Source organism: Dipodomys spectabilis, unplaced genomic scaffold (assembly GCF_019054845.1).
Source record: "Dipodomys spectabilis isolate Male_0828 unplaced genomic scaffold, ASM1905484v1 ptg000096l, whole genome shotgun sequence".
NCBI lineage: Eukaryota > Metazoa > Chordata > Mammalia > Rodentia > Heteromyidae > Dipodomys > Dipodomys spectabilis.
In genome coordinates, this window is record NW_024870773.1 from 7,551,648 (window position 1) to 7,579,623 (window position 27,976).

At 39.8% G+C, this 27,976-nt stretch overlaps 2 protein-coding genes across 4 annotated transcripts in view; one reads left to right on the plus strand and one right to left on the minus strand.

The window, feature by feature from the left end:
• Positions 1-7,914, minus strand: part of Pdss1 (decaprenyl diphosphate synthase subunit 1) — a 46,980-nt gene extending 39,066 nt beyond the window's left edge. For both annotated transcript variants that reach the window (XR_006148406.1, XM_042686247.1), the window contains exons 1-3: positions 7,720-7,914; positions 2,723-2,787; positions 629-749 (exon numbers count right to left, since the gene is read on the minus strand). Coding sequence is in view for 1 of the 2 variants with exons in the window: in XM_042686247.1 (XP_042542181.1) it covers positions 629-749; positions 2,723-2,787; positions 7,720-7,848 (315 nt within the window). In the remaining variant the exon portion in view is untranslated. The remainder of the gene's footprint in view (positions 1-628; positions 750-2,722; positions 2,788-7,719) is intronic.
• An 86-nt stretch (positions 7,915-8,000) lies between these two features.
• The window catches only part of LOC122113144 (protein adenylyltransferase SelO-like), a 41,329-nt gene continuing 21,353 nt past the window's right edge, over positions 8,001-27,976 (plus strand). The window contains exons 1-12 of one of the 2 annotated variants that reach the window (XM_042686097.1): positions 8,001-8,492; positions 12,578-12,696; positions 13,605-13,733; positions 16,157-16,221; positions 16,390-16,446; positions 16,537-16,635; positions 17,044-17,111; positions 19,752-19,839; positions 21,341-21,410; positions 22,737-22,809; positions 24,680-24,763; positions 27,283-27,412. In XM_042686097.1, the coding sequence (XP_042542031.1) occupies positions 8,261-8,492; positions 12,578-12,696; positions 13,605-13,733; positions 16,157-16,221; positions 16,390-16,446; positions 16,537-16,635; positions 17,044-17,111; positions 19,752-19,839; positions 21,341-21,410; positions 22,737-22,809; positions 24,680-24,763; positions 27,283-27,412 (1,214 nt within the window). In that variant the 5' untranslated portion in view covers positions 8,001-8,260. The remainder of the gene's footprint in view (positions 8,493-12,577; positions 12,697-13,604; positions 13,734-16,156; positions 16,222-16,389; positions 16,447-16,536; positions 16,636-17,043; positions 17,112-19,751; positions 19,840-21,340; positions 21,411-22,736; positions 22,810-24,679; positions 24,764-27,282; positions 27,413-27,976) is intronic. The other variant, XM_042686098.1, reaches the window with a different exon arrangement.

The following is a 27,976-nucleotide window of genomic DNA, read 5'->3' on the forward strand; positions in this document are numbered from 1 at the left end:
TCCCCAATTTCGACCTCCTTAGTAGCCAGGACTATAGGGGTGAGTGACCAATATCTTGCTTACTTATTTGTATTTAAAAAATATTCCACTGTTCAATCTATTTCAGTGTTAGCAGCCTACAGACACATAGGCTAGACCCTATGTGTCCAGGCTCTGGCTTGGGGTACTATAATTGACCTAGGGAGACCGACCTGCCACAAATCCAAACCCATGCATTGGGAAGGAATCCACATGCAGCTGAGAGTCACTTAAAGTTTTTGGGAGAAAAGTATTTAGCAAAGAAAGCCGTAACTGAAGAAGTTGAGCAATGTCATTCAGAATTAGATAGGAAGGACACTTTCAGGAGTCATTGGGTGGTATTGGGTAAGAAGCGAAGTTAGATAACTCACTGGACCATCTTTTTAGTTTCCCAACCCTGTAGTATGATGTCTTTCCAGACAGGAACTTTTACTGCATCCTTCACGTTGTCTAGAATCCTTTATTGCATCCTCCAATGTAAATCAAGTTTGCAACAGCATGGTACATATCTGAAAATGTGCACTATTTTTTTCACAATTATAAAATGTCACTAGGTTTCATAAACTAAATCATTACCTCATACCAGAGTTGTTGTTTTTTAAAGCCTTACCTTTCTAATGTCCTCATATAGACCTTTCAAGTCTTTCCAACCAAGTTTAAAAGGATCAGAATATTTCTCACCACTCTGTGTTTTACTACAGCAGAACACTGCTGGTGTCGTGTGATAAAACCTAGGGTAAGTGAAAATAAACACATCATTTTGAAGTGAGAATGTTATGTTTATATATATACATGTATATGTAGTAGACACACAAATTAAGCATGACTCTTAAAAGGTAGTTATGACGTAGAAAAACGCATAAATCTCTTGTTGATAAATGATGTATTAACAGATCATTCTTGTAAATGGGCCTTGAGAACTGAAAGACTAAGCCATGTATTTTGGGTTTAGTTCAAAGTTTATTATATTCTTATTTTTTGAAAAGGCAGAGATGACATAAAGCAGATACTGTTACACTTAAACATCTTATTAAATTGTTGGCTTAGCTGGGTGCCGGTGGCTCATGCTTCTAATCCTAGCTATTCAGGAAGCTGAGAATGCAGTTCCAAGCCGGCCCAGGAAAACAAATCCAAGAAATTCTTATCTCCAATTAACCACCAAAACACCAGGAGTACAGTTGTGGCTTAAGTGGTAGAGTACTAGCCTTGAACAAAAAAGCTAATTGAGAGTGAGGCCCTGACTTCGAGCCCCAGTACTGAAAAACAAAACAAAACAACATTGTTGGCCTATTCCACAATTAAAATAGAAATTTACTAGATATATGATTATTCTAGTAGCCTTGGTATCTGCAGGGATATGGTTACAGGGTAAACAATGTTGAGGAAAATCCATGAATGCTTAGGATACATGAGGCTCAATAATCTTGAAATTACTCAAATTTACCTATACTATACATACAGTGGGTATGAGGATCCATAACTCAAAATCACATGAAGCAGGCTATATTACTGTCACAAAATTAATGTTATATACATTAATACTGCTCATTAAAAATGGCTTATTTCATGATTTTCATTGTGAATATCTTGGATGCTTAATTCATTTTCCCCATAATGCTGCCTAACTTCCACTAGACATACTGCCTTATCAGAAGTTTAGTTTTCAATCAATTATTACTTACGCATATTATATTCCCTTTTAGTTAGAAAGATTACCGTAACTTTTACCTTGCTTCTTGGGCACCACTTGTTTTTGTTTTGTTTCATGTTGTGCCAGTTATGGGGCTTGAACTCAGGTCCTGGGTGCTGTATCTGAATTGTTGGGGCTTTTTGTTGGTCATGTGGTTTGAACTCTGGGCCTGGCACTGTCCCTCAGCTCTTCGGCTCAAGGAGAATGCTCTAACACTTGAGTCACAGCACCACTTCTGGTATTCTGGAGGCTAATTGGAGATAAACAGTCTCGTGGACTTTCCTACCCAGGCTGGCTTTGAACCATGATCCTCAGATCTCAGCCTCCTAAGTAGCTAGGATTACAGGTATGAGCCATTGGCACCTGGCTGCACCAGAGTTTTTTTGCTCAAGGCCAGCACTCTACCACCTGAGCCACACTTCCACTTCTGGATTTTTGGTAACTAACAAGAAATAAGAGTTTCCTGACTTTCCTGCCTGGGGGCAGGCTTCAAACCATGATCCTAAGATCTCAGCCTCCTGAGTAGCAAGGATTTCAGGCATGAACTACTGGCACCTGGCTTGCTTGTTTTCTTTCACCTGGCTTGCTTGTTTTCTTTCTTTCTTTTTTTGGTCTAGACTAGGGCTTGAACTCAGGGAGTCATGCTTTTACTTGGCTTTTTCCATTAAGGCTGGTGCTCTATCACTTGAGCCACATCTCCACTTGATCGTTAAATGCAGATAAAAAGTTTTATACATTTTCCTGCCCATGCTGTCTTGGAACTACAATCTCCAGATCTCAGTCTCAATGAACTAGATTACAGCCAGCATTATTTGCTTCTTTGGGAAGCATATTTGCACAAAATTAATGACAACTGCAGATCACATAATGACTTAAACACAACTGAAGATAACACAGAACTGACGAGTTTCTTTGGTCCATTGAGCTGCACTGATGCATGCAGGAAGTTTTTGACCACACTGAACCAAACTGCATATAGAAACCCCACAAGTCAGACTTACTGTATAAACGTACCTTGATATACTATGCACACTTGGAAAGGCAAGTGTTAAATTCTTCACAAGACTACAATAGGGAATCTAGAAAATAAAAGTATCAAGAATTTTGTAAGGCTATTCTTAAAAAACTTGTTTGTAACACAGGACAATATCCCATTATTCATAATAAGCACAATCTTTAAATCACCCATTTATAGGTAGATTTGCAAACTTCCCAAAAAGGTCACTATAAAATGTTTCCTTGGACTGGAAAGGTGGCTCAGTAGTAGAGTGCTTGCCTTGCATGCATGAGGCCCTGGGTTTGATTTCACAGTACCACATAAGCAGAAAAAGCTGGAAGTAGCACTGTGGCTCAAGTGGTAGAGCGCTAGCCTTGAGCTAAAGAGCTGAGGGACAGCACCCAGGCCCAGCATTCAGGCCCCACTACTGACAAAAAAAAAAAGTTTAATTTCCTTGTTACAAAAGCAATATATTTGTCATCACAGAAAACATAAGGGAAAAAAAAGAGGAAAAACTCATCTATAATCTATCTCCCTAACAAAAGCCAATTCCCACATTCCTTATCTATCTAGACCTGAAAAATAATTTTAAAACAATTTCATTTTATTTAATTAACTGCAACTGAGGATAGTGAAAACTGGTGGTTTATTTACATTCTATAATCCCCAAACTTGGAAGGCTAAATTCAAGGCCAGCTTGGATACAGGGAAACCTTTTCTTTCAACCTACCTACTTGGAAGTTAGAGATGAGAAATGGACGTTTGAGACTAGCAGGGACATAAAAGTTCAGACTCATTTCAATCTATGGCTAGGTACAGTGGTATGCCCCTGTTAATCTCAGCTACTAAGGTAGCAGTAGGAAGAGGATGCAGGCCACGCCTACTTACCCATGAACTACTTTGAAAATAAAACCAAAAGGGTCTGGAAGCTCCAATAGTAGAGCATTTACTTTACAAACACCAAGCCGAGTTCAATCCTTAGTACCACACATTCGTAGTTATAGTATAGTGCCTTGCATACGAAGTCAGAGGCCACAATTTCAAACCAGTACAACCAAAAAGAGGAATGAAAACAAAAACTATTATCTAGTCAGTGAGAAAGAGAAAAGATTTTACTATTAAGTTACTCTTAAACATCATTTACTTTTTTGTTACTAAGTGTACTTTGGGAACGATTTTTTACAAAATGGGGGCAGGGAAGTATAGCTCACTGGTAGAATATGTGCTCTGCATGAGTGAAGAAATTCTCATACATTTGGATAATGTTAATCAGAGATCAGACTACCACAGTAGACTCCTAAAATATTCAGAGGTGGTAACAAATATTAGTTTCAACGATTACTGAGTTTTGGGGTTTGTTCTTGGTGAAATTTTTGGTACAGTAGATTGAATTTAGGTCTCGGAAGTTGCTTGGCAGCTTTGTCATTTAGTCCCTAGACCCTAACTACCAGCCTTGAAGAATTCAGGAATCCAGACATTAAAAAAAAATTAGTAACCTTAATTTGCTGCAGGTTAATATGTGTTTTTAAACAGCTGAGGGACTTTTAAGCATAGAGAAGTAAAGTCTGAAAAACTGAAAGGATTAGAGTGCCGGCCTTAAGCAAAAAAGCTTAGGGACAGAGCACAGGCCCTGAGTTTAAGGCCCAGTACTGGCACAAAAATAAAAAACTAAATAGAAAAACTACAATTGACTTGCAGGTATGTCTAAAATGTCATAGGGAGAAAAAGCAGCTATAGAATTGCATTATGTGATCTCACGAAAGGACACATATACAGACACATACACACATGCCATACACACAAAAGTAAAACAGAGGAAGTGGCGCTGTGCTCAAGTGGTAGAGCACTCGCCTTGAGCTGAAGAGCTGAGGGACAGTGCTCAGGCCCAGAGTTCAAGCCCCACGACCGACAAAAAAAAAAAAAAAAAGTAAAACAGACAGGGTATGGAAGTATGTGATCCACAGTATTAAAAGTAGTTACTTTATGTTGCTATTTTTTTGTTTTTTGGTGCTGGTCCTGGGGATGAACTCAGGGCCTGGGTGCTGTCCTATTTGGTGCTCAAGTGGGACAACACCTCCACTTATAGGTTTTTTGGTAGTTAATTGCAGACAAGAGTCCCAAGGAAGGGTGTAACAATGCTCAATAGGAAATATACTCATTACTCATGTAACTGTAACCCTTCTGTACAGTATCTTTACAATAAAAACAAGTCTCAAGGACTCTCCTGCCCTGGCTGGTTTTGAATCCTAACCCTCACATCTCAGCCTCCTTAGGAGCTAGGATTGCTTGGTGTTAGGCTCAAAAAGTAGTTATTTTTGACTAAACAAAAGTGTGGATGCTTTTTGTTTTGTTCATTTTTGTTATACTTAAAATATATATATATTTTTTGCTAATGAACATATAATGCTTTAGTGTTATTAAAATGACAGTAAAGCTGGGCCCGGTGGCTTACGCCTGTAACCCTAGCTACTGAGGAGACTGAGATCTGAGGATCATGGTTCAAAGCCATCCTGGGCAGAAAAGTCTGTGAGACTCTTATCTCCAATAAATTATTCAAAAACTGGAAGTGGCGCTGTGGCTCAGGCGGTAGAGCGCTCGCCTTGAGCTGAAGAGCGCAGGGATAGCGCCCAGCCCAGAGTTCAAGCCTCACGACTGACAAAAAAAAAAAAAATAATAATAATAAAAATAAAATGATAGTAAATGTTGACTTTGACAGTGTCCAAGAAAACAACATTTATTCTATCCACTGTAGCATTATTTAGCCATTAAGCCAATAAGAACAGTTATAACATTCAGGCAGTTATGTTCCAAGGGAAGAAATAATCCTCACTTTTGATTTTACCATTATATGAGAACCGACTCGTTCTTTTTCTTTTCTCTTTTTTTGAGCTAGGAATGTAACTATGCTGCTGTGGCAGGCCTGCTTCAACCACCCAAAGGTGGGATTACAGGCCATCTGCCATGTGCTTCTTTCAGATTTCATGGGTAATAAATTCACACAAACGCAGTATTTTATTACAATACCTATAAATAAGGATATGTTCACGGAAGAGTATGCCTATTCAATCTAAGACCTAATGGCATTTCTCTAAACTGGGAGGAAATGTTAACATTACATGAGTACCACCAGGAAGCTCAAGACTGTACCAGTCTTTGGAGAATAACAGAGCCTGGTTCAAATCTCAACATTGCTTGGATGGGTCCAAGCAAGTGGAAATTGTCACTAAAATGACAATTTCCAAATAATAATGAATCATGGCACGATCATGTGAGAATTAATATGGGGTACAGTGTATGGAAAGTGCTTGGCTCAAAGTCTAGCAACCAACAAATAGTTTATCTTTAATTTGAAGAGTTTGGCATCAACCTAAGGCCTGGCCCATGCTAGGCAAGAGCTCTACCACTTAAGACTTATTAAAAACATTATCTATTCCATCAAGCTGTGTTCTCTTTAATAGTACTTCAGGGCAATGTTTTCCAAAGTTACAGCAGAGGCTCTCCCAAGAGGAGATAGTGCTTAGTGCTAGGTCTGTAATTCATTGCTAGTAGAGAAAATCATTTTCCATTTCCAGTTTCTTTCTTTCTTTTTTTTAATTTTTGGGTCCGGTCGTGGGGCCTGAACTCTGGGCCTGGGCGCTGTCCCTCAGCTCTTCAGCTCAAGGCTAGTGCTCTACCACTTGAGCCACAGTGCCACTTCCGGCTTTTTTCTTTTTGCTTATGTGGTGCTGAGGAATCGAACCCAGGGCCTCAGGCATGCAAGGCAAGCGCTCTACCACTGAGCCACCTTCCCAGCTCTCCATTTCCAATTTCTTTCCCCCATTACTTACTCTTCGTGAAAGTTAATCTTGCCACTCATGAACATTTTATCTTTCCTGTACTTGCTGATGTGGCAAATGGTTTACCACTTGAGTTACACTCCTAGTTTAGCAACTCACTTTAAAAATGTTTGATAGGAGCCAAAGACATATTGACAAGTGATTTATTACAAATGCACATTGATATTTTACTCCCTCACAAGATTTGTTAATATTTCAGGGAGATCTCAGGATAAAATACAAATGCCAGGAAGGAGCATAGCTATGTTGGAGAGCCAAACATGGCTTATCATTTCTCTTTGTCTCCAAATACAACTGAGTCCCTAAGACTTGGAACTAGCCACAATGTACATGTCTGATTCAGACACCTTAATGCTAATCTATCTGCCGGGGGCGGGGGGGGGGGGGGGGGGGGGGGGAGACGCAGAGGGAGAATCTCACCGACATAGAAATTAGAAATAGTACTGCCATCATCGGTACTATCTATGTTTTTGCATAGTACTAACATAGTATTGTATGCAGCCCCTCCTTGTGGTCCAGGAAGCTGATATGGGAGCCATGACTCTTAACGTTTACTTCAAGAAGTAATAGGTGAAATTTAACAATCAATCCCAAGGTTTCTCTCCTACCACCTTCTGGCCGATCTCCTTCGGGCTGCATCCAGATGTGCGCTTCCCGAAGCACCAGCTCTGGGACTGCAGCCCTGCGTACCACAGCGAGCATCAGCCCCGCTGTCCCTACTTGACCCTTTCCCACAACTATCCAAGGCCGAGGGAATCCGAAGTCGATCGGAGAGTGACCTTAGAGGACCCCCACCCCCACCCCCCCGAAGTCTAGAAGAGTCTGCCGCCGGAAGCCAGTTCTAGCTGGAAAAAGCTAACGGGGGGGGGGGGCGGAGGGTGCCCAGGCTTCGCCCCTCAGTCCGCGCCCCTCGCCACCCCGACCACCCCCGCCGTCTCCCCCGGACCCCAGGTCTGCACAGCTCCTCTCCCGATCCCCGCCCGCCGTCCCCCGGGCTCCCGGGCCGCCTCTCGGCACCTGCTCGTGGAGGCGTCCCTCCTTCAGGTACACGCGAGCCTCGCCCCCCGCCACCCCCGGCTCCGACGCACGTGCGCGTCGCTCCCATTCATTCCGCCACGCCGCTGTCATTGGCGCCGTGACCTCTGCGGCGGAGCGGGGCTCGGCCCTCCCGGCCTCACCTGCGCGCGACCGTCGGGAGCGGCGCGTGGCCCGAGCGACCCTGCACGGCCCGGACATCCCGGCCCGGGGTTCCGCGCCGCCGGCCTCCAGGAACAGCCGTGTCGCCACCGCCACCAGCGCGCGGCCATGGTTCGAGTCTGAAAGTCGCGGCAGGGGAGGCGACTCCGCCTCTAGCCCCACCGGCCCTCCTCCCGGAGCCCGGAGCCGGAAGCGTCACGCAGGAAGTGCTGAGGGGCGCGTCCGGGTGGGCACCGCTCGCTCCAGGCCCGCGCGCTTGGTTCCGGGTGGCGGCCGCGGCCCTGCGGGGGACCACGAAGGCGCGCGCCCGGGCAGGGAGAGCCTGGTGTCGCGGACGCGCGCGCTCAGCGCTTGCCCGGCGCCGTACGGCGACCAGCCGACGCTGCAGCCGCCCTTGCAAGCGTGCAACTGCGCTGGACCGGCTTTTAACCAGAGACGGTATCAGCTGCTGGTTGGAAAGGGAGCAGCTTTGCAGCCGCCAAGATAACATTTATCTTGAGTGTGTAATGAGACAGAAAAAGGATGCGAGGAATCAGGTTCCAGTTTTGCCACTGGAGCCTACGGTTTGCACATCTCTTGGTTTTGGGTGTGGCCGGCCACGCTGCCCTTGTTTTGCAGTCTGCCCTCCAAGGGAGTGCCAACCGTCTGCGCGTTTCCGGGAACGAGTCAAACCGTGATTGGTGCTATTGTGAAAAAGAAGCGACGCTGGCCCGGTCGCTCGACTTCTGGACTATCTCCTCTGAAAATCTTATCGGTATAGTGTAATGATTCTCACTCACGTCTGTGTGTTAGTCCCACTGAGCCTGCCCGCCTGGAAGTAGTTGATGTTGAGTTTGCCCGGGAGGTATTAAGAATGTACAGAAATTGCTATCCAGGCGGGATACCAGATGGTTAGAAGATCGTCCTTTAGTTCTTGTCTTGGTGCTGAGATAACGTTTTAATATCAGCAATCGTGACGAAACAGTTAAGCATTTAACTTATTCGTAGCGACCATGAGAGCCAATGAAGAGAGTTTAAGCATCAGAGATGCTGAAATATGAGAAACTTGAGTCGCCAAAAAGTTCACTTCTTAGCAAGAAACAGGCCAGCAAAAGGGTATTTCAATTCCCTGATGACTATTTTCTCTTCAAGTTACCTGGAAACCACGTCTGTAATCAGTTAAACTTAATAGGGTGAGATCTGAGATCGCAGTTCAAAGCCTGTCCAGTCCAGTTTGGACCTTGAGACTTTTTTTTTGGTGTGGGGGGGGCAGTCCTAGGGCTTGAACTCAGGGTCTGGGCACTGTCCCTGAGCTTCTTTTGGTGATAGGCTAGCGCTCTACCACTTGAGCCATAGCCACTTCCGGCCTTTTCTGTTTATGTGGTACTGGGCTTCATGCACTCTACCACTAAGCCACATTCCCAGCCCGGGCCTTGAGACTCTTAGCTCCAATTAATCACCTAAAAAGCCAGAAGTAGAGCTATGGCTCAAGCACAAGCCTTGAGTGAAAAAACTAAGGAACAGTACAGTTAGGGAGGGAGGGAGGAAGGGAGAGATGGGGAGGATTGATTTACTGAATTAAAAAGGATCCAAATAAGCCAATTTTATATTGCTTTCCCCATATTTATATAGAATACCATACAACAACATATAGGGTTTTTTTTGTTGTTGTTTTTGTTTTGGTCGGTCGTGGGGCTTGAACTCACAGAAAGCTCTTCCGGTTTCCTGTGGTTTATTGGAGATCAGAGTCTCACTGTCTTTCCTCCTCTGGCTGGCTTTGAACCATTACCCTCAGATCTCAGGGTAGCTAGGATTACAGGCTTGAGCCACTGGAGGTGGGGCAGCACCATAAAGTATTTCAAAAGGATGACTTGTTAATATGTTTATTTTGGTATAGATTAGATCTATGTGTTAGGAAACATCCAAGAGAATTTGCGAAGCTACACTGTAGTAATAAACTAATTATATTTGTGACAATCTTATAATTAGTATGTCATCACACACACTTCAAAAAAAAATAACAGAATTAAGCCACAGTTGGCAGCATACCACTAGACAATTCTACCATCAGATTAACCCAAAAGTCTTGACATTTTTCTCTCCCTCTCCTTGTTTCTTTTACTTTTCCTTCTCCTCTTCCTTCTCTCCTTATTCCTTTCCTCCTTGATCCTAAGTTTCCTGGGTAGCTCAAATTACTAGCCTCAGCTACTAGTGCCCAGCTGTTTCCTTTATTTCTTTTATTTTTTTTGGGGGGGGGGGAGGGGGTGGTGTCTGGTCATGGGGCCTGAACTCTGGGCCTGGGCGCTGTCCCTCAGCTCTTCAGCTCAAGACTAGTGCTTTACCACTTGAGCCACAGCGCCACTTCTGGCTTTTTTCTTTTTGCTTATGTGGTGCTGAGGAATCGAACCCAGGGCCTCATGCATGCAAGGCAAGCGCTCTACCACTGAGCCACCTTCCCAGCCCCTCCTTCATTTCTTGTAAGCTTTCTGAGGGGCAGAATCCACATGACATAGTGCCTAGCATATTTTGGATCCATTGAGTTGACTTGGATTCTAATACTGAAATGCAGTTCACTTCATTTTTTTTTGAAGTGGTATCTTTTTTTTATTGTGAAAATACTGTACAGAGGGGTTACAATTACATGGGCAAGATAATGAGTACATTTCTTATCAAACATTGTAGCCTCCTCCTTTGTTTCCCCTTCCCATCCTATCCTCCCCTCACTCCCCCACCCAACCTTCCCCCCCCCACCAAAGTTGTAAAGTTCGTTTTCGACATAACGACTTGTACATCTCATTGTTGCAATGGGTCCACCTGTATCCCTATTTAAACGATTTTGTTTTTCCCCTTCCCCTCCACAAATTATACCGACATCAAATACAGTGAAAGCAGGGGTTATTCCTTGGGGGAGGGACATGCAAAGCAACAAAGAAATAATCTTATAAATGTGTTAGAAACAATCACATGAAAGAAAAAAAAACATTTGAATACATATCTTAGGGTTCATTTCCCTAACATCAACTTATCTGACCTTTTCTGCTTGACTCAGACATATACTAGTTATTGCAAATAAGGGAAACCATGGGACCTATGTATTTTGGGGCCTGGCTTACTTCACTTAATAGAATTTTTTCCAAGTCTTTCCATTTCCTAACAAATGGGGCAATGTCATTCTTTCTGGTGGAGGCATAGAATTCCATTGTGTATATATACCACATTTTCTTGATCCATTCATCTACTGAGGGGCATCTGGGTTGGTTCCATATCTTAGCTATGGTAAATAATGCTGCAATAAACATAGTTGTGCTGGTAGCTTTAGTGTGTCTTGTTTGTGATCATTTGGGTAAATGCCCAAAAGTGGGATTGCTGGGTCATAGGGGAGCTCTATGTGGAGTCTTTTGAGGAACCTCCGTACTGCTTTTCAAAGTGGTTGAACAAGTTTACACTCCCACCAACAAGGCAGTAAGGTTCCCTTCTGTCCACATCCCCTCCAGCATCTGTTATTATTAGAGTTCTTGATTATAGCCATTCTAACTGGGTTGAGGTGGTATCTCAATGTTCTTTTGATTTGCATTTCTTTTATGGCTAGGGAGGTTGAGCATTTCTTCATGTATCTATTGGCCATCCTTCTTTCCTCTTCAGAGAAGTTTCTCTTTAAGTCTTTATCCCACTTATTTATTGGGCAGTTGTTTCTTTGAAGATTTGTTGTTGGGGAATTTAATTTTTTGAGTTCCAGGTATATTTTAGATATGAGACCCTTGTCCATTGTATGGCTAGTGAAGATCTTCTCCCAATCTGTGGGCTTTCTATTGATCTTGCTAGCTATGTCCTTCGCCATGCAGAAGCTCTGCAATTTCATGCAGTCCCATTTGTCCAACCTTTCTTTGATTTGTTGTGTTTCTGGGTCTCTGTTAAGAAAATTTCAGCCTGTGCCAAAGAGACCTAGCAGTTCACTTTATTTTATTCATTATTCCCAGTTGTAAAAATGTTACATAGCCTATAAAAATGTTACACATACTATACTATTGTCTCGAGTAAGTAAAAATCATTATAGACAGGATATGTATCCTGTTTTAATTTGTTTTTCTTTTGGTAGATCCATATACAGATGAAGTGTCCCTTATCAGAAAATTTGAAATAGAAGTGTTTTGGGTCAGGTGCTGGTGGCTCAGGCCTATAATCTTAGCTATGGGACAATCTTATTTCAAAGCCAATCCTGGGCAGAAAAGTCTTTGAGACTCCATCTCTGGTTAATCAGTGAAAAGTCAGGCTGGAGCTATGGCTTAAATGGAAGAGCATCATCAGCGTAGGAAGCTGAATAGTGAGTTCAAGCCCTGGTACTGGCAAAGAAAAGCAGTATTTTGGATTTTTGAAGATTATAGAGTATTTATGTATAAATAGTGATACATATATGTGGGGATAGATAGATAGATAGATAGATAAGCTAGGTCCCAAACATGAAATTCATTTCTATTTGATGTAGCACTTAGACACATTGCCTAAAGATAACTTCATTCAGTATATTTAGTGCAGCTGCATTTCAGCTATGACTTGTCTTGTGAGATCAGATACAGGATTTTCACTTGAGGCATAATGTAGATGCTGTGAGAATGTAGAATTTTGGAGAAGTTTGAGTTTTGGATCATCACATTAGTGTTGCTTAATATATACTATACTATGTGAGTACTGGAGAGAGTTAAAATTGATAAAAGTAGTCTTCTGAATTATGAGATCTGATGAAAATAATTATTTAAATTGGTGTTTTGAAAAGCCATAGTTCTTCAAAGGAATGTAAATACTGTATATGAAACAGATGAGAACATTAAGACGGGTTTTCTTTTCTTTTTCTTTTTTAATCAGATGTGTTGCCAGTTGATCCTGTTAATGAAAATTATGTTCGTAAAGTGAAAAACTGTATTTTTTCAGTTGCCTTCCCTACTCCTTTCAAATCAAAAGTACGTCTTGTAGCAGTTTCAAAGGTTAGACTTTATTTTTTCATACCACAGTGTAGTTTGGCAAATTTAGTTTTACTAAATCAAGTACTTTCTTAGAGTTAATATTGTTCATCTATTGATATATGACAATCATCATAGTTAAAAGAAACTGTAAATGTATTGGAAGCTATCATTCTTATGAATCACTTTTTAATTCTTTTGTTTTTGTTTGTTTGTTGGTCGTGGGGCTTGAACTCTGGGCTTGGGCGCTGACCTTGTGCTCTTCAGCTCAAGGTGAGCGCTCTACCCCTTGAGCTTCAGTGCCACTTCCAGTTTTCTAGTGTTTTATTGGAGATAAGAGTCTCACGGACTTTTCTTCCCAGGCTGGCTTTGAACCGTGATCCTCAGATCTCAGCCTCCTGAGTAGCTGGGATTACAGGGGTGAGCTAGTGGCACCCGGCTTCACTTTTTAATTCTTATTCTCAAAGTGTGGTGTCAGTTTCATCCTCATCTTATAGGAAACTACTTTTTTTAGTTAAAAAAAAAAAGTTCACTTCTTAACCTAGACAACTTTTAGAAACAGTCACTAATAACAAACTCTAACTTGTTCTCTCATGTAATAAATAAATTTGAAATTAAGTGCTGGACATTTACTTCTATTTAGTTTTTTTTCGAAAAGCATGTGCTAGGTAAATACTATTTTACTGTTCATCACAAGAAACTCATGAAAATTTTAGAACCATCTAATAGAACTCATTTTTTTCCAAACAGAATAGTCATAGGAGTATGATACATCTCTTATTAAAAGGTATTCATGAGCTATTTTGGGGAGAGATTTATTCTTGTCATTTTCTTCCATTGGTCTTTTTTCTTGAAAATGATTAAAATAGTCTTAAGATTGTAAGAAGAAAAGATTCTTAGATTTATAAGATTTTTTTTGCCCCCTGTATTAGGAAGTTTTAGAAGATGTTTTGGACCTCAGTTTATCTGTCTCAGAAACAGACGATTTTATCCAGCTTGTAAGTGGTGGTAAGATAGTCTTTGGATCCATTCCACTTGCTCACCGATATGGCGGCCATCAGGTGAGAGAAGGAAGAAACATTATCTGCTCTGCTTCTGGATATGAGTAAAACACATTTGATGGAAATCTTGCCTTATGAATTTATTTTGCAATTATTTTCTAATATTAACATATTGACCCATGAACAAGATGTGTCTAGAAGAACACTATCCTAAACTGCTTATGCTGTTTCTTGCTGTGATAAAGCTAGTTTGGGCTTTTTCGGTAGAGATTGGTAAATAAGTCCATGATAAATACTTAGCATATGCGAAGCCCTGGGTTTGATCCCCAGCACTGCAAAAACATAAAGCAAATCCTACACATGTAAGCTTTTAAAATGGGACTGAGAAAACTGGGGCAGCACAAATATCACAACCATGAAGTACAACATTGCATAAGAAATTTAGGGAAAAGCCAAGTAGTATGATGTGTCAATATAAAAGACTGGAAAAGGACAAGTATATTATAATTCTGCTAAGGTAATTGTAGAGCAAGGTTGTAGAACTATAATGCAATAAACCAAGGTTTGGGAGAAGGTGTGATGCATATATTCAGGAAGCAATTAAGGCATACACTAGAAATGAAGCAAGATACTGAAAAGTTCAGAGTACAGGATCATTAGAAAGATAAGCATGGGAATGTAGGCCCAATTGTTAATGTTTCTGTCCTTTCTGTACAAGCAAGGTGCAATTAAATACTGACTTTATTTTGGAGTTATTGTGGTAATGCTGGCTTAACAGAGAATTAGATTTAGGTCCAACAGTAGGTATAAGTATTACATTAGGAAATATGTGAAAAATGCTTATGTGTCAGCTGTTATACTAACTCTTATCTCATCAGGCTCTAGTTTGTCAGATTAGTTAAGTCTTTTCTTCTTCGAGAGCCTATAGAGTTCTAAGCAAAGTTGTACAAACCATTAGGACCAGGAAGGAAGAGGGGGTTGACTGAGATCATTCTAGGATTTGTGAAAAGTACCTCAGCAAAGAAATCTGCTTAATTTTCTTTACTATTATTTTCCAAATCTACTTGACTGCAGTATTTTACTATTAACATTTCATGAACTATGTGTCTCAGTTTAGGAACTTCTATACGAAATGATCCTTACAGTCATTTCTAGCTCTTAAATACAGGATCCCATGATTTAGAAGATGTCTCATGTTCAGGGTAAATTTATTTGAAAGTAATTTAAACCTGTACACACATGTATTGTTAAAACACAAATTCAAGCTTGATACTCTACAGATTTTTGTTAACTATTTTTGTTAACTATTGTTAACTTTTTTGTGCATTTTCGTAGTATAGTACAATAAATTAAACTAAAACTTTAAAAAATCAATTTCATATATATCCTCGTGTCTCTCTGGTCTGAAATTATGTGTAATCAATGATTTCCTTTCCATTGATGGAAAATTAGCTTGCAAATTTTCTTTCTTTTTTTATTTTATTGGGAAAATACCGTATAGAGGGGTTACAATTACATGGGCAAGATAATTCATATCAAGCATTGTTGCCTCCTCCTTTGTTTCCCCTTCCTATCCCTTCCCATCTCCCACCTCCCCATCCCCCCCTTTTGCCCCCTCCCTAGCTTGCAAATTTTCTGATCTCACTCCTAACATTGAATTCATCATTCTTTCTCCTTTCTTCATACATCATCTATCCAACTCCACATATATATGCACACACATACATGTACATACACACATGCATACATATATGTATATGTGTATATGTATGTATTTTTTTGTGATTCTAGAGTTCAAACTCAGGGCCTTACATTTATTTGGCTTGCTTGCTCATGGCTGCCCAGGACCTGGCTCTAGTATATATTCTTTAATCAATTAAGCAATAACACATGAATTTTGCTATAGGATGGAAAAAGAACAAAGTGTTTAAATTTATATTTATATATGCACACATATGCATGTATTTGGCAAAACTGAAATTTGAACTCTAGGGCTTTCCAGATGCTCTTACTGCTGAGCCATACCTCCAGTCCTGTTTTGTGCTGGTTATTTTTGAGTTTTGCTTACTGTCTAGGTACATGCCCAGATATAATCTACCTATGCTAGGCTTCCCATTGTAGCTTGGATAATAGGCACATGATATTTCACTCAGCTCTTAATTGAGAGTGTGTTTCATGAAATATTCTGCCTGTGTTGTCCTTAAACCTCAGTCTTTCCAATGTTAGTCACCCAAGAAGCTAGGATTACAGGCATGAGCCTCCACCAAGTTTATATTTTATTAAGTGAATTTCATTTAATAGCATGTTTTAAATGAAAATGTAGTGAATTTGTTTTCCTTACTATTCTAATTATTGATGACTACAATGCTAAAAATGTAATTTTCTGTTCTATACTTTTTGACCAAAAGACATTGGCTATACAAATTATTGCCCAAGCTCTAAAGATGATAAATATAACTAATTTTCCTTCTTGTCTCTTTTAGTTTGGGATATGGGCAGATCAACTTGGGGATGGAAGAGCCCACCTTATTGGAATTTACATGAACAGGTAGCACACATATAATATAATATATATAATATAATAATATATTAATATAATATAATAGCTAACATAATATATAATATAATATAATATAAATGCTAACATGAACCTTCTAATCTGTATCTGTATCTGTAGATCGATATCAATAGCTGTATCTCTATCTATGTTTTAAAGGCAGGGTGAAAAGTGGGAACTCCAGTTAAAAGGCTCAGGAAGAACTCCATACTCACGGTATAGTTTGGCAATACCTTTAGTCATCTAAGTAAGAATCAAAGTTGACTTAATTACAGATGAAAATCTTTTCAACTGCGTTTCTCACAGGAATGGAGATGGCAGAGCAGTGCTCCGTTCTTCAGTGAGAGAATTTCTGTGCAGTGAGGCAATGCACCATCTTGGAATTCCCACTAGCAGAGCTGCAAGGCAATTAATTCCTCTTTCATTGAAGCTAACTTTTGGGACTGCATCATATTAGCTCTAGAACTGTCTCAGTAGTTGAGCAGATAAATGCCTAGTAGCATGATTTCTTTTCTTAAAATGTGTGTTTTATATGATCATCCTAAAGGTGATGTACAGAGGGGTTACAGTTATATAAATCAGGTAAAGAGTACATTTCTTTTGGGAAAATGTCACCCCTCCCTTGCTCTCTCCCAGTTTTTCCCTCCCATCCCCACCCACAAGTTGCATAGCTCATTTACAACACAGTATTTAGTGAGTATCACTGCTGCATTTGTTCACCCTTTGACCCTCCATTAGCAAGATTTCTTGTCATTTCAAGTATTCTGAATAGCTTGAGAGCAGTTAAAATGTTGGATTCTCTTTCTCTTTCAGCCTGGTTGTAAGTGATGACGAAGTATGGCGAGATCAGTTCTACAATGGTAATATTACAAAAGAACGAGGTAACAGTGTTTAAAATTCATACACAAAAATTAAACTATTTTTTTTGAGCAACACATAGTGGATGTCTTTGTAATTTTCTTAAAAATGACCCAAGGAAGTTTCTTTCTCCAAGTTGTAATTTTTTTTTTATTAATAAGTTTTTTATTGTGAAAATACCATACAGAGGGGGTTACAATTACATGGGCAAGGTAATGAGTACATTCCTTATCAAGCATTGTTGCCTCCTCCTTTGTTTCCCCTTCCCGTCCCTGCCCTCCCATTCCCCCCCCCCCCCCACACCAGATGTAATCTTAACAGTATAATATTATAATAGGATAGCATGTTCCACATGTTTACCTCACAATCCCATACATTTCAAAGGGCAGACATCTGGGAAGTGAACAAAAATGTTTCCGAGCAAAAATGTTTCCGAGCAACTCACAATGTATCACAAAGACAGTATAGGAAGGGACAGGTCATGCACTTCTCAACAGGAAATCCCATAAGACCTTACCTCAGAACCTGATTGCTCTTACTTTATGTTCTTATTTAGTATGTTCAGTTAACTGTCTTCATGTTTAGTAGTTTAGAAGGAAAATAGTTTAGAAGAAAGGGAATGAGAAATGTGCTGTAGAGGTACATCTAAAGAGATCGAGGGGAGGGGGAATGAGAGAAAAATTTCTCTCAGCAGTGAGTCTAGTGTCTTGTGACTTTTGTATTTGTGCATTTGTTTGTATATTGTACATGTTGTATATTGTGCATTTTTACCCTTTCTCCCTCCATTTATGGGCTCCTTCTTATTGTCCCAAAGACAGATTTAAGAACAAACAACACGGGGCTGGGAAGGGGGCTCAGTGGTAGAGCGCTTGCCTTGCATGCATGAGGCCCTAGGTTCGATTCCTCAGCACCACATAAGCAGAAAAAAAGCCGGAAATGGTGCTGAGGCTCAAGTGGTAGAGCGCTAGCCTTGAGCTGAAGACCTGAGGGACAGCACCCAAGCCCAGAGTTCAGGCCCAGGACCGGATCCCCCCCCCCCCCAAAAAAAAGAACAAACAACACATAAAAAGGACAACAAAAACAACAACAAGGAAAAAAACCTCTTGTTTCCATTTTTTGGAGTTCATTTTGAAATATTATCTTATATGATCAGAGGCACATAGGCATTACACCTTTGTGTTTTTCCCCCAAGAGCATTCTCCTTTGGTCTCACTGTGTGTGAATGCTGAGAGTCTTATATAATTTATCATGTCTGAGAGTATTTTAGATCTAGCTTCCATATCTTATTCCACCTTCTTATACCATCTTTGATTAGATTTCAACATTTAAATTTGAGTAAGTTGCAAACTTTCATACTATGGCTACATATATATATATATATATGTATATATATATATATATATATTTTTTTTTTTTTTTTAAATTTTTGTTGGTTGTGTGGGGCTTGAACTCTGGGCCTGAGCACTGTCCCTCAGCTCTTCAGCTCAAGGCTAGCACTCTACTGCTTGAGCCACAGCTCCACTTCTGGCATTTTCTACTTATATGGTGCTAAGGAATCGAACCCAGGGCCTCATGCATTCAAGGCAAGCACTTTACCACTGAGCCACCTTCCAAGTCCTATAGTAATATATATATATATATATAAAATTTTTGTTGGTTGTGGGGCTTGAACTCTGGGCCTGAGCGCTGTCTCTCAGCTCTTTAGCTCAATGCTAGCACTCTACCACTTGAGCTACAGCACCACTTTTGGCTTTCTGGTGGTTTATTGGAGATAAGAGTTTCACAGACTTTCCTGCCCAGGCTGGCATTGAACCATGATCCTCAGATGTCAGCCTTCTTAGTAGCTGTGATTACAGGTGTGAGCCACTGGCACCTGGCTATAGTAATATATTTAAAAAAATAAGATTTTCATAAACATAATACTCTGAAAACATTCAGGTTTAATGAAACTAAAAGTTATTTCTCTTTACAACATCTTTTTCTCCTGTTAATATCATTGGATAAAATAATATTGTTTTACAAAGGCTTATGACAACAATTTGTTTCTTTGTTCATGGTGATATAAAATTCCGATCACAGATTGTTGTGGGGTTTGTACAGCATATTACTTTTGTGGCTATGACTTGTATATATAGTCTCTTTGAATTCCGAGCCATAGTCTTAAAGATTCAAATAATCCCATTTGATCATTTTCACTTCTTTTTCTTCTTTTTTTCCCTCCTGACTCCCTCCCCTCAAGTTGTATAGTTCATTTCCAACCTAGTGTCTAGTGGGTTTTGCTGCTGAATTGGTTCAACCTTTTTGCCTCCTTCTTTGTTTTTTCCCTACCATCCCTTCCCTCCCATTTCCGCAACTACCCCTCCCCCCCCCCATTTTCACTTCTAGGACTTCACATATATAAAGATATTTTTATTTTACTGTTACCCTGATGTTTTCCCAAGAGCCACTGTGTTCTTAAAGTAGTAGAGGAAAACACAAACAAATTAACAAAAACCTCTCCACAAACCCTCGACCCTTTGTGGAATGAAAGTTAGTTTTTTTCTAAGTAAATTTAATAACTATATTGTCTATTAAAATAATTTTATCTTAAGGAAAACAAAATTTTGCTATTGACTATATAGGTTAAAATCATCTTATGCTAAAATAAATGTTTCTTTTTAAAGGTGCAGTGGTGTTGCGTGTTGCAAAATCATGGTTTAGAATTGGATCATTAGAAATTTTGGCTCATTATGGTGAACTGGATTTACTAAGGTTCGACAATTAACTTTTTGTTTTTAAAGCTATGGAAGCATTTTTCCTCCACTTAATTGAGGTATAATTGCTTTTAATATTGCATATAAATGTTGCATATACTTAAGGTATACAGTGTTTTAGTAATTAATTAATTTTCTTTTTGTGATGCTGAGGATTGAACACAGGGCCTGATACATGCTAGGCAAGCCTTCTACCACTGAGCTATATTTCCAGTTCAGTGTACATTTTGATATATGTATATTCTGTGCAATGATTACCATAATCAAGGTAAGTATAATTTCTATCACCTCAGTCAGTTACATTTTATGGGAGTGTGGTGAGAATACTTAAGATATATTCTTCTTTTTTTTTTTTGTCGGTCATGGGGCTTGAACTCAGGCCTGGGCCCTGTCCCTGTGCTTTTTTGCTGGAGGCTAGTGCTTTAGCACTTTCAGCCACAGAACCACTTCTGGTTTTCTGGTGGTTAATTGGAGATAAGAGTCTTAAGGACTTTCCTTCCTGGGCTGGCTTCCAACTTAGATTCTTAGATTTCAGCATTCTAAGTAGCGAGGATTACAGGCATGAGCTACCAGCCCCCAGCTAAAATATACTCTCTTAACTAACTTAAAGTATACATAGATTGTTAGTAACTATAGTATGTATATTAGGTCTCCAGAATTTATTCATCTTAAACTAAAATCATGGGTCAGGGGCTTTCCTAACCCCTCACCCATAGTAACCACTATTCTAATTTCTGTTTCTATGAGTTCACTTTCTTCAGATTCCACATGTAAGTGAGATTATTGGAGATAAGACTCTCATGGACTTTTCTGTCCAGGCTGGCCTCAAACCGTGATCCCCAGTTCTCAGCCTCCTGAGTAGCTAGGATGACAGGTGTGGGCCACCAGCACCTGGCAATGAGTACATTTCTTTTTCTTTCTTTCTGTCCTTTTTGTCAGTCATGGGGCTTGAAATCAGGGCCTGCACACTGTCCTTGAGCTCTCTACCATTTTGAACCTCAGTACCTCTACTTTTAAATATTTTAGCTGCAGACATTTGTCAGTTTTTTAAATCACATTGTTTGTGAAGCTTTAAATGACCTTCCACATATAAATAATCATTCCTTGTTCTGGCTCTACCTTTTACACATTTGTTTCATTGTATTTTAATACTGTATTATTATGATTTCTGTATATATTCTCTTTTCCTCCCTCCCCAATAGACTATGGGTTCTTGGAGGTCTTTTTCCTAGAACTTTCCTATGGTGCAAATACAAGAGCTTCTCAATGGATGTTTCTTGAACCAATCTGAATTTCTAGCCTTGTAAGGTGGAATCTAACATAATCTTTGAGACACATTTACATATTTTATTGTTATTCAAGGAAATATCTCCTTGGTTATGTTGGAATATAAGTTTAAGGCTGATCGGATGAATATATAAATTTCAAAGCTGGATTATAGCACTTGAGTGTGACTTTGTTTCTTAAGAACTCTGACACCACCTCCTTCTAATTTCCAGGACCCTATTAGATTTCATCATCCATGAGTATTTCCCCTCAGTGAATGTAAGAGGACCCAATAGATATGTGGTAAGTTTTTAAAGAGAAAAGGCAATAATAGTTCATTAACATCTTTCATTGTCTTGTGTTAAAGTTTATAACTTACAGAAGTAAACCTAGGAAAGGAGGTGTAGGGCACTTTGAACATTTTGTTAGAAGGAGATGAAATGAACTACATCATAGATAGTACAGTTGTTCTGTTTGCAAAATGCATAGGAAAAAAAAGAACAAGTGTTCTGACATCCCAACGGTAAGTTATTTTTTTGGTAGGTCATGGGGCTTGAACTCTAGGCCTGGGCATTGTCCCTGAGCTCTTCAGCTCAAGGCTAGTGCTCTACCACTTCTGGCCTTTTCTGTTTATGTGGTGCTGAGGAATTGAACCCAGGGCCTCATGCATGCAAGACAAGCATTCTACCGCTGAGCCACTGGTGTTATTTTTTGAATGACGTTCATGGCTTAATACAAATATTATTTCCTCACATTAGGTATATAGGCATTTTAGAGTAATACTTTAAAAGTAAGCATAATTGGGCAGTAGTGGCTCATGCCTATAATTGTAGCTATTCAAGAGGCTGAGATCTGAGGATTATGTTCAGCACCAGTCCAGGCAGAAAAATTTGTGAGACTCTTATATCCAGTTAACCAGCAAAAAGCTGAAAGTAGAAGTATGGCTCAAGGGGTAGAGCACCAGACTGAGTGAAAAAGCCAAGTGAGTACCCAAGGCCTGAGTTCTGGCACAAAACACAATGTACAATAAGAAAATGTTGCTACCATTGTTGGAAGTTATTGATCTTCATAAGCCATTTTCATATTTTAGAAAAGGGAATTGGTCTCTTTTTTTGGCTCATATTATAAAGTTGACTAGTCACATTACTTTAACTCTTTTGTGAATTCTATTACCTTTACTTTTCTCATTGAATATGAAGAATGCAGGTCCTACTATATCAATGTTGTTTCTATGTTATCTCTTGTTAAGTTTACTTCCATTGTACATGTTTCCTTCCTCTTAATCACCTATTGACTAGATTTGAGTTTGTTCCATATTCTCTTTAAATTTATTATACTGGGCTGGGAAGGTGGCTCTGTGGTAGAGTGCTTGCCTTGCATGCATGATGCCCTGGGTTTGATTCCTCAGCACCACATAAGCAGAAAAAGCCCGAAGTAGCACTGTGGCTCAAGTGGTAGAGCGCTAGCCTTGAGCTGAAGAGCTTAGGGACAGCGCCCACGCCCCAGAGTTTAGGCCCCATGACCAACAACAAAAACAACAAAAAATTATTATACTGTACATTGTTAGAGGATGCAAAAGGTTATTCTGTAAATTACTAAAATCCTGAAAATTTTGGAATTTTATTGTAGGATTTTTTTTCTATCGTGGTATCTGAGGTGGCACAGCTTATAGCCTTGTGGATGTCTGTTGGTTTTGCTCATGGTAAGTTATCTATTGACAATTCATTCTTTTGATGAGAATTAAAAGAATTAATTTGTTGACGCAAAAGACATTTTTTTATGGTGTATTTAAATTTTTTGCTAGCCAGGCAGAGAGGTATACACCAATAATCTCAGCACTTGGAGCTCGGGGAAGAATTGTGAGTTAGACAAGGCCCTATCTCAACATCTTCTCCTTGTTCTGCCAAAAAAAAAATTCTGCCAGTGGACTTCTGTATATTTTAAATATACATTTTTTTTTTTTTTTGTCGGTCGTGGGGCTTGAACTCTGGGCTTGGGCACTGTCCCTCAGCTCTTCAGCTCAAGGCGAGCGCTCTACCACTTGAGCTATAGCGCCACTTCCGGTTTTCTGGTGGTTTTTTGGAGATAGGAGTCTCACGGTCTTTCTTGCCCGGGCTGGCTTTGAACCGCGATCCTCAGATCTCAGCCTCCTGAGTAGCTAGGATTACAGGCGTGAGCCACCAGCGCCCGGCTTAAATATACATTTTTTAAAGTAAGCCACAGAGGATAAGGCCTTTCATTTTTTAAATGGATTTTATTCATAGGAAAGTCTGGCAGCCTGTCTAGGGGTTAAGTGATGGCAGGAAGGGGAGGGATGAATGAAAATGGGTGCTGGGGTGATTTTGAGAGAGAGGGAGTGGGTGAAGGAGAGTGAGGGAGGTTGATCAGGATATATTCTTTGCTTTGGGGAAAAAGTCACAAGGAAGCCCCCTTGTACCATGAATGTATGCAAATCAAGTAAATAAACAAATGGGGAGGGAAATAACTTGTATTTGAAGGGAGTAGTAATCACAAAATAGGACAATGTCACCTGTGAAGGTTTTTTGTTTGTTTGTTTGTTTGTTTTGTTTTTTGTCAGTCATGGGGCCTAAACTCTGGGCCTGGGCGCTGTCCCTCAGTTTTTCAGCTCAAGGTTAGCACTCTACCACTTGAGCCACAGCACCACTTCCCGCTTTTTTTCTGCTTATGTGGTGTTGAGGAATTGAACCCAGGACCTCATGCATGCGAGGCAAGCACTCTACCGCTGGGCCATCTTCCCAGCCCCAGGGTTTTGTTTTTCTAGTAAGGTTTTCTAACACTTGAGCCAAGCTGTTCATTTGTTTATTAATTAATTACTTTACTTTCTTCTCTGGTTATTAAGAGATGCGGTTTTGCTATCTCTAAAATAGGGCTGGCCTTGTCATAGCTAGGGTGACAGGTGTATGCCACCATACTCAGCTGTTTTTTTTTTTTTTTTGTTAGATAGGGTTTAATGAACTTTTGTGCCCAAGCTGGCCTAGAACCACTGTCCTCCCATACTTAGCCTTCCAAGTAGCTGGGATGAGAGGCCTGTACTATTATACCTAGTTATGGATTGAGATGGGGTCTCATGAACTTTTTGCCATCAGCACCCAGCATTGAGAAGTTATTTGGTCATTATTATTGTATGCATGAGTATATAATATGTTTAGAGCTTTTTAAAGCTATTAAATTTAATTATAAAGTACTATGTGCTTATGGTGAATAATTAAAACCACAGAGAAGTGGTAGTTCATTCTCCAGGGTTATCCATTTCATGCCAGTTTTTCTTGACCCTTTCCTTTAATGGACAGCTATCTCCAGCCATCCCCTCCCCTAGAAAGAAGATTCTAGCCCCCTCTCCCCAAACACAAATTTTAAAATAATAATTTTAACATGTTAAGCTATCAAATGTTATCAATTAAACTTTACACTGAAAATTTAATTTTATTTCTTCTCTAACACAGTTGATAACATAGTTGATAGATCTTTTGTTGTTTCATTCTGGATAGCTTATCAAATTAAAGAAAAAAGCGTTATCGCTATATTTTTGGACTTTTTTGTTGTTGTTTTAGGTGTGTGCAATACTGATAATTTCAGTTTGTTGTCTATTACAATTGACTATGGTCCATTTGGTTTTATGGAGGCCTATAATCCAGGTATGTGTGATTTACATAAATGTGTGTTTCTTTTTTTTAATTTTTTTATTGTAAAAATACTATACAGAGGGGTTATAGTTACATAAGTAAGGTAATGAGTACATTTCCTATCCAGCATTGTTACCTCCTCCTTTGTTTTTCCCCCTATTATCCCTGCCCTTCCCACCTCCCCAACTCCCACCCCCCATGTATGTTTCTTTAAAGAAAAAAATTCACAGGTTTATTTTAGATTGAGTTGTTGTAGATAATATTGTGGGAGAGAAGAAGAACAATGGCTAGAGCGCATTCACAGATACAGTTGTTTTTATCTGCCTTCTGGGCATGTGAAGTCATACAGGGATGAATCCTTGGCCTCTATCCTCCAGGAATTACACATTAGGAAAAGGAGATGAAGTACGTCAGGGATATGTCCTCACGCATGTGGGTTTGGGCATCTGGCTCTTAATGGCTCTGTGTCTTTGAAGGAAACCTCTCATCCTGCTAATATATAAAATGTAGTGACCGTAACAACTACGCATGACTAGAACAGTCACATAAAGCTTTGTAAAAGGCATGCTACTGGAGCTAGAATTTGTGCCAGACATGTAGCTTAGTAGTAGACTGCTTGCCTAGCATGTGCAAGGCCTTAGGTATAATCCTCAGGACTGAATTTTTTTTTTTAAAAAGGAAGGAAGAAAAAAAGACAATTTATAAAGTGGTAAGTCTTGTGGGTTAAAAATTTATAAATGAGGAAGTGGCGCTATGGCTCAAGAGGTAGAGCACTCGCCTTGAGCTGAAGAGCTAAGGGATAGTGCCCAAGCCCAGTGTTCAAGCCCCACGACCGACCAAAAAAAAAATGAATAAAAAAGTTTTTAGGGGCTGGGAAGGTGGCTCAGTGGTAGAGCGCTTGCCTTGCATGCATGAGGCCCTGGGTTCGATTCCTCAGCACCACATAAGCAAAAAAAGAAAAAAGCCGGAAGTGGCGCTGTGGCTCAAGTGGTAGAGTGCTAGCCTTGAGCTGAAGAGCTGAGGGACAGCGCCCAGGCCCAGGGTTCAGGCCCCACGACCGGATCCCCCAAAAAACAAAAATTTTTTTAAAAAAATTTATAAATGAGGGGAGGGAAGGGATGGTAGGGGAAAAACAAAGGAGGAGGTAGCAATACTCAATAGGAAATACTCATTACCTTACACATGTAACTGTAACCCCTCTGTTGAGCATCTTTATATAAAAATACGTACTAATCAAAAATAAAAAATACCAAAAAATTATAAATGAATGAACTGAAATATAGTAGACTTCATGGAGGGCACAAATAGTATAATTCTTTAGAAAGAGTAGATTGAAGCTGAACAAAATAAGTACCAGGAAATGGGTACTTGCAAGGGGAGGGGGGAAAAGGGGAGAAGGGGAGAGGAATGAACTGGGAAATGGGTAGAATGCAGGCAAGAATGTATTGTGTATGCCACAGAAGTGAGACAAATAAGAGAAGGGTGAGGGCTGGGAAGGTGGCTCAGTGGTTAAAGCCCTTGCCTTGTATGCCTGAGGCCCTGGGTTCGATTCCCCAGCACCATATAAGCAAAAAGAAAAAAGCCGGAAGTGGCGCTGTGGCTCAAGTGGTAGATCGCTAGCCTTGAGCTGAAGAGCTGAGGGACAGCGCCCAGGCCCAGAGTTCAGGCCCCACGGCCGGACCCTCCCCCCCAAAAAAAGAGAAGGGTGAATTGAAGGGAGTGAAGATGTTGAGAGAATGACACAGATCAAGAGGGATTGTATACACAAATTGCTTTGCTAGACAGCAAAAAGTTAAATACATAACCTACAACTTAAGAAAAGTAAGGGAGGGGATAGGGTGGGAGATGTGAAAGAAAATGTTAAAAGGGATGACATGGAGCAAGAGGCACTGTATTTATAAACTGCTTTTCTAAGTGACAAGTCCTTTGTACAACTATTAAGGATAATAAATTTTTTTCAAATGTATTGATCTATTCAGCAAGTGTTCATATTTTATTCATTCATTGATTGATTGGTGGATGCCAGTAATGGGGCTTGAACTCAGGGCCTGGATGCTGTCTTTTAGTTGTTTTGTTCAAGGCGAGCATTCTACTGCGTGAGCCATACCTCCACTTCTGGCTTTTTGCTAGGTAATTGGAGATGAGTCTTATGTACTTTTCTGCCTAGGCTGGCTTGAACCACAAACCTCAGATGTTAGCCTCCTGAGTAGCTACGATTATGGGGATGAGCCACTGGTACTCAACCAAATGTTTATATTTTTAAAGCTTTTAGTGTATATGAATATTATTAAATGTTTCTATTACCTTTTAGTTAAGTATTTAATGCCAGAAAATGTTTACCTAACAAATATAAACTCATTAAATATTAAATATAACTATATAAATAATATATAATAGAAATAGAATGTATAAATATATAAATATTATATAAATTATATATAAATAATATATTAAATACAAACTTAAAATTATAAAGAAGGTATTTGCTATAATTATCCTCCTACAAAGCTGTAATATTTTGTTTAAAACAGATTTTGTACCAAACACATCTGATAATGAAAGAAGATATAAAATAGGAAATCAAGCCAATATTGGAATGTTTAATCTAAACAAGTTGTTACAAGTGCTGAACTTGTTGTTTGATCCTATGCAAAAGCAGCGGTGAGTAAATCCTAAATCTACTAATGATATTAATGTCAAAATGTATTGCATTACAATCACTGTAGTCAAGCACAGTGGCTTATACCTGCAATCCTAGCTTTTCAGGAGGTAGAGATTGGAAGGATCACAGTTTGGGGTCAGCCTGGAAAATAAGTTCAGGAGAACCATCTTAGTCAATAGCAGGTTGTGGTCACATGCACCTGTTATTCCAGCTAATGAGAGGTTGAGATTGGGAGGCTCATGGTTCCAGTCTAGCCTGAGGGGGAAATGTCTATGAGACCCTTTAACAGAAAAAGTAGACATTATAGCACATGCCTTTCATTCCAGCTATCATAACAAGTATCAATAAGAGGATTACAGTCCAGAGCACCCCAGGCCTCCCAAAAAAGATTCTATTTCAAAAATACACATAGCAAAAAGAGCTGAAAGTAAAGCTCAAAGAGTAGAGTGCTTGCCTAATAAGTGTGAAGCTCTGCGTTCAAACTCCAGTACCACCAAAATAAATGTGTTGTATAGTATATTAGTAGATAAGTACTATCTCCTAATACATGAGTACTTTGAGAG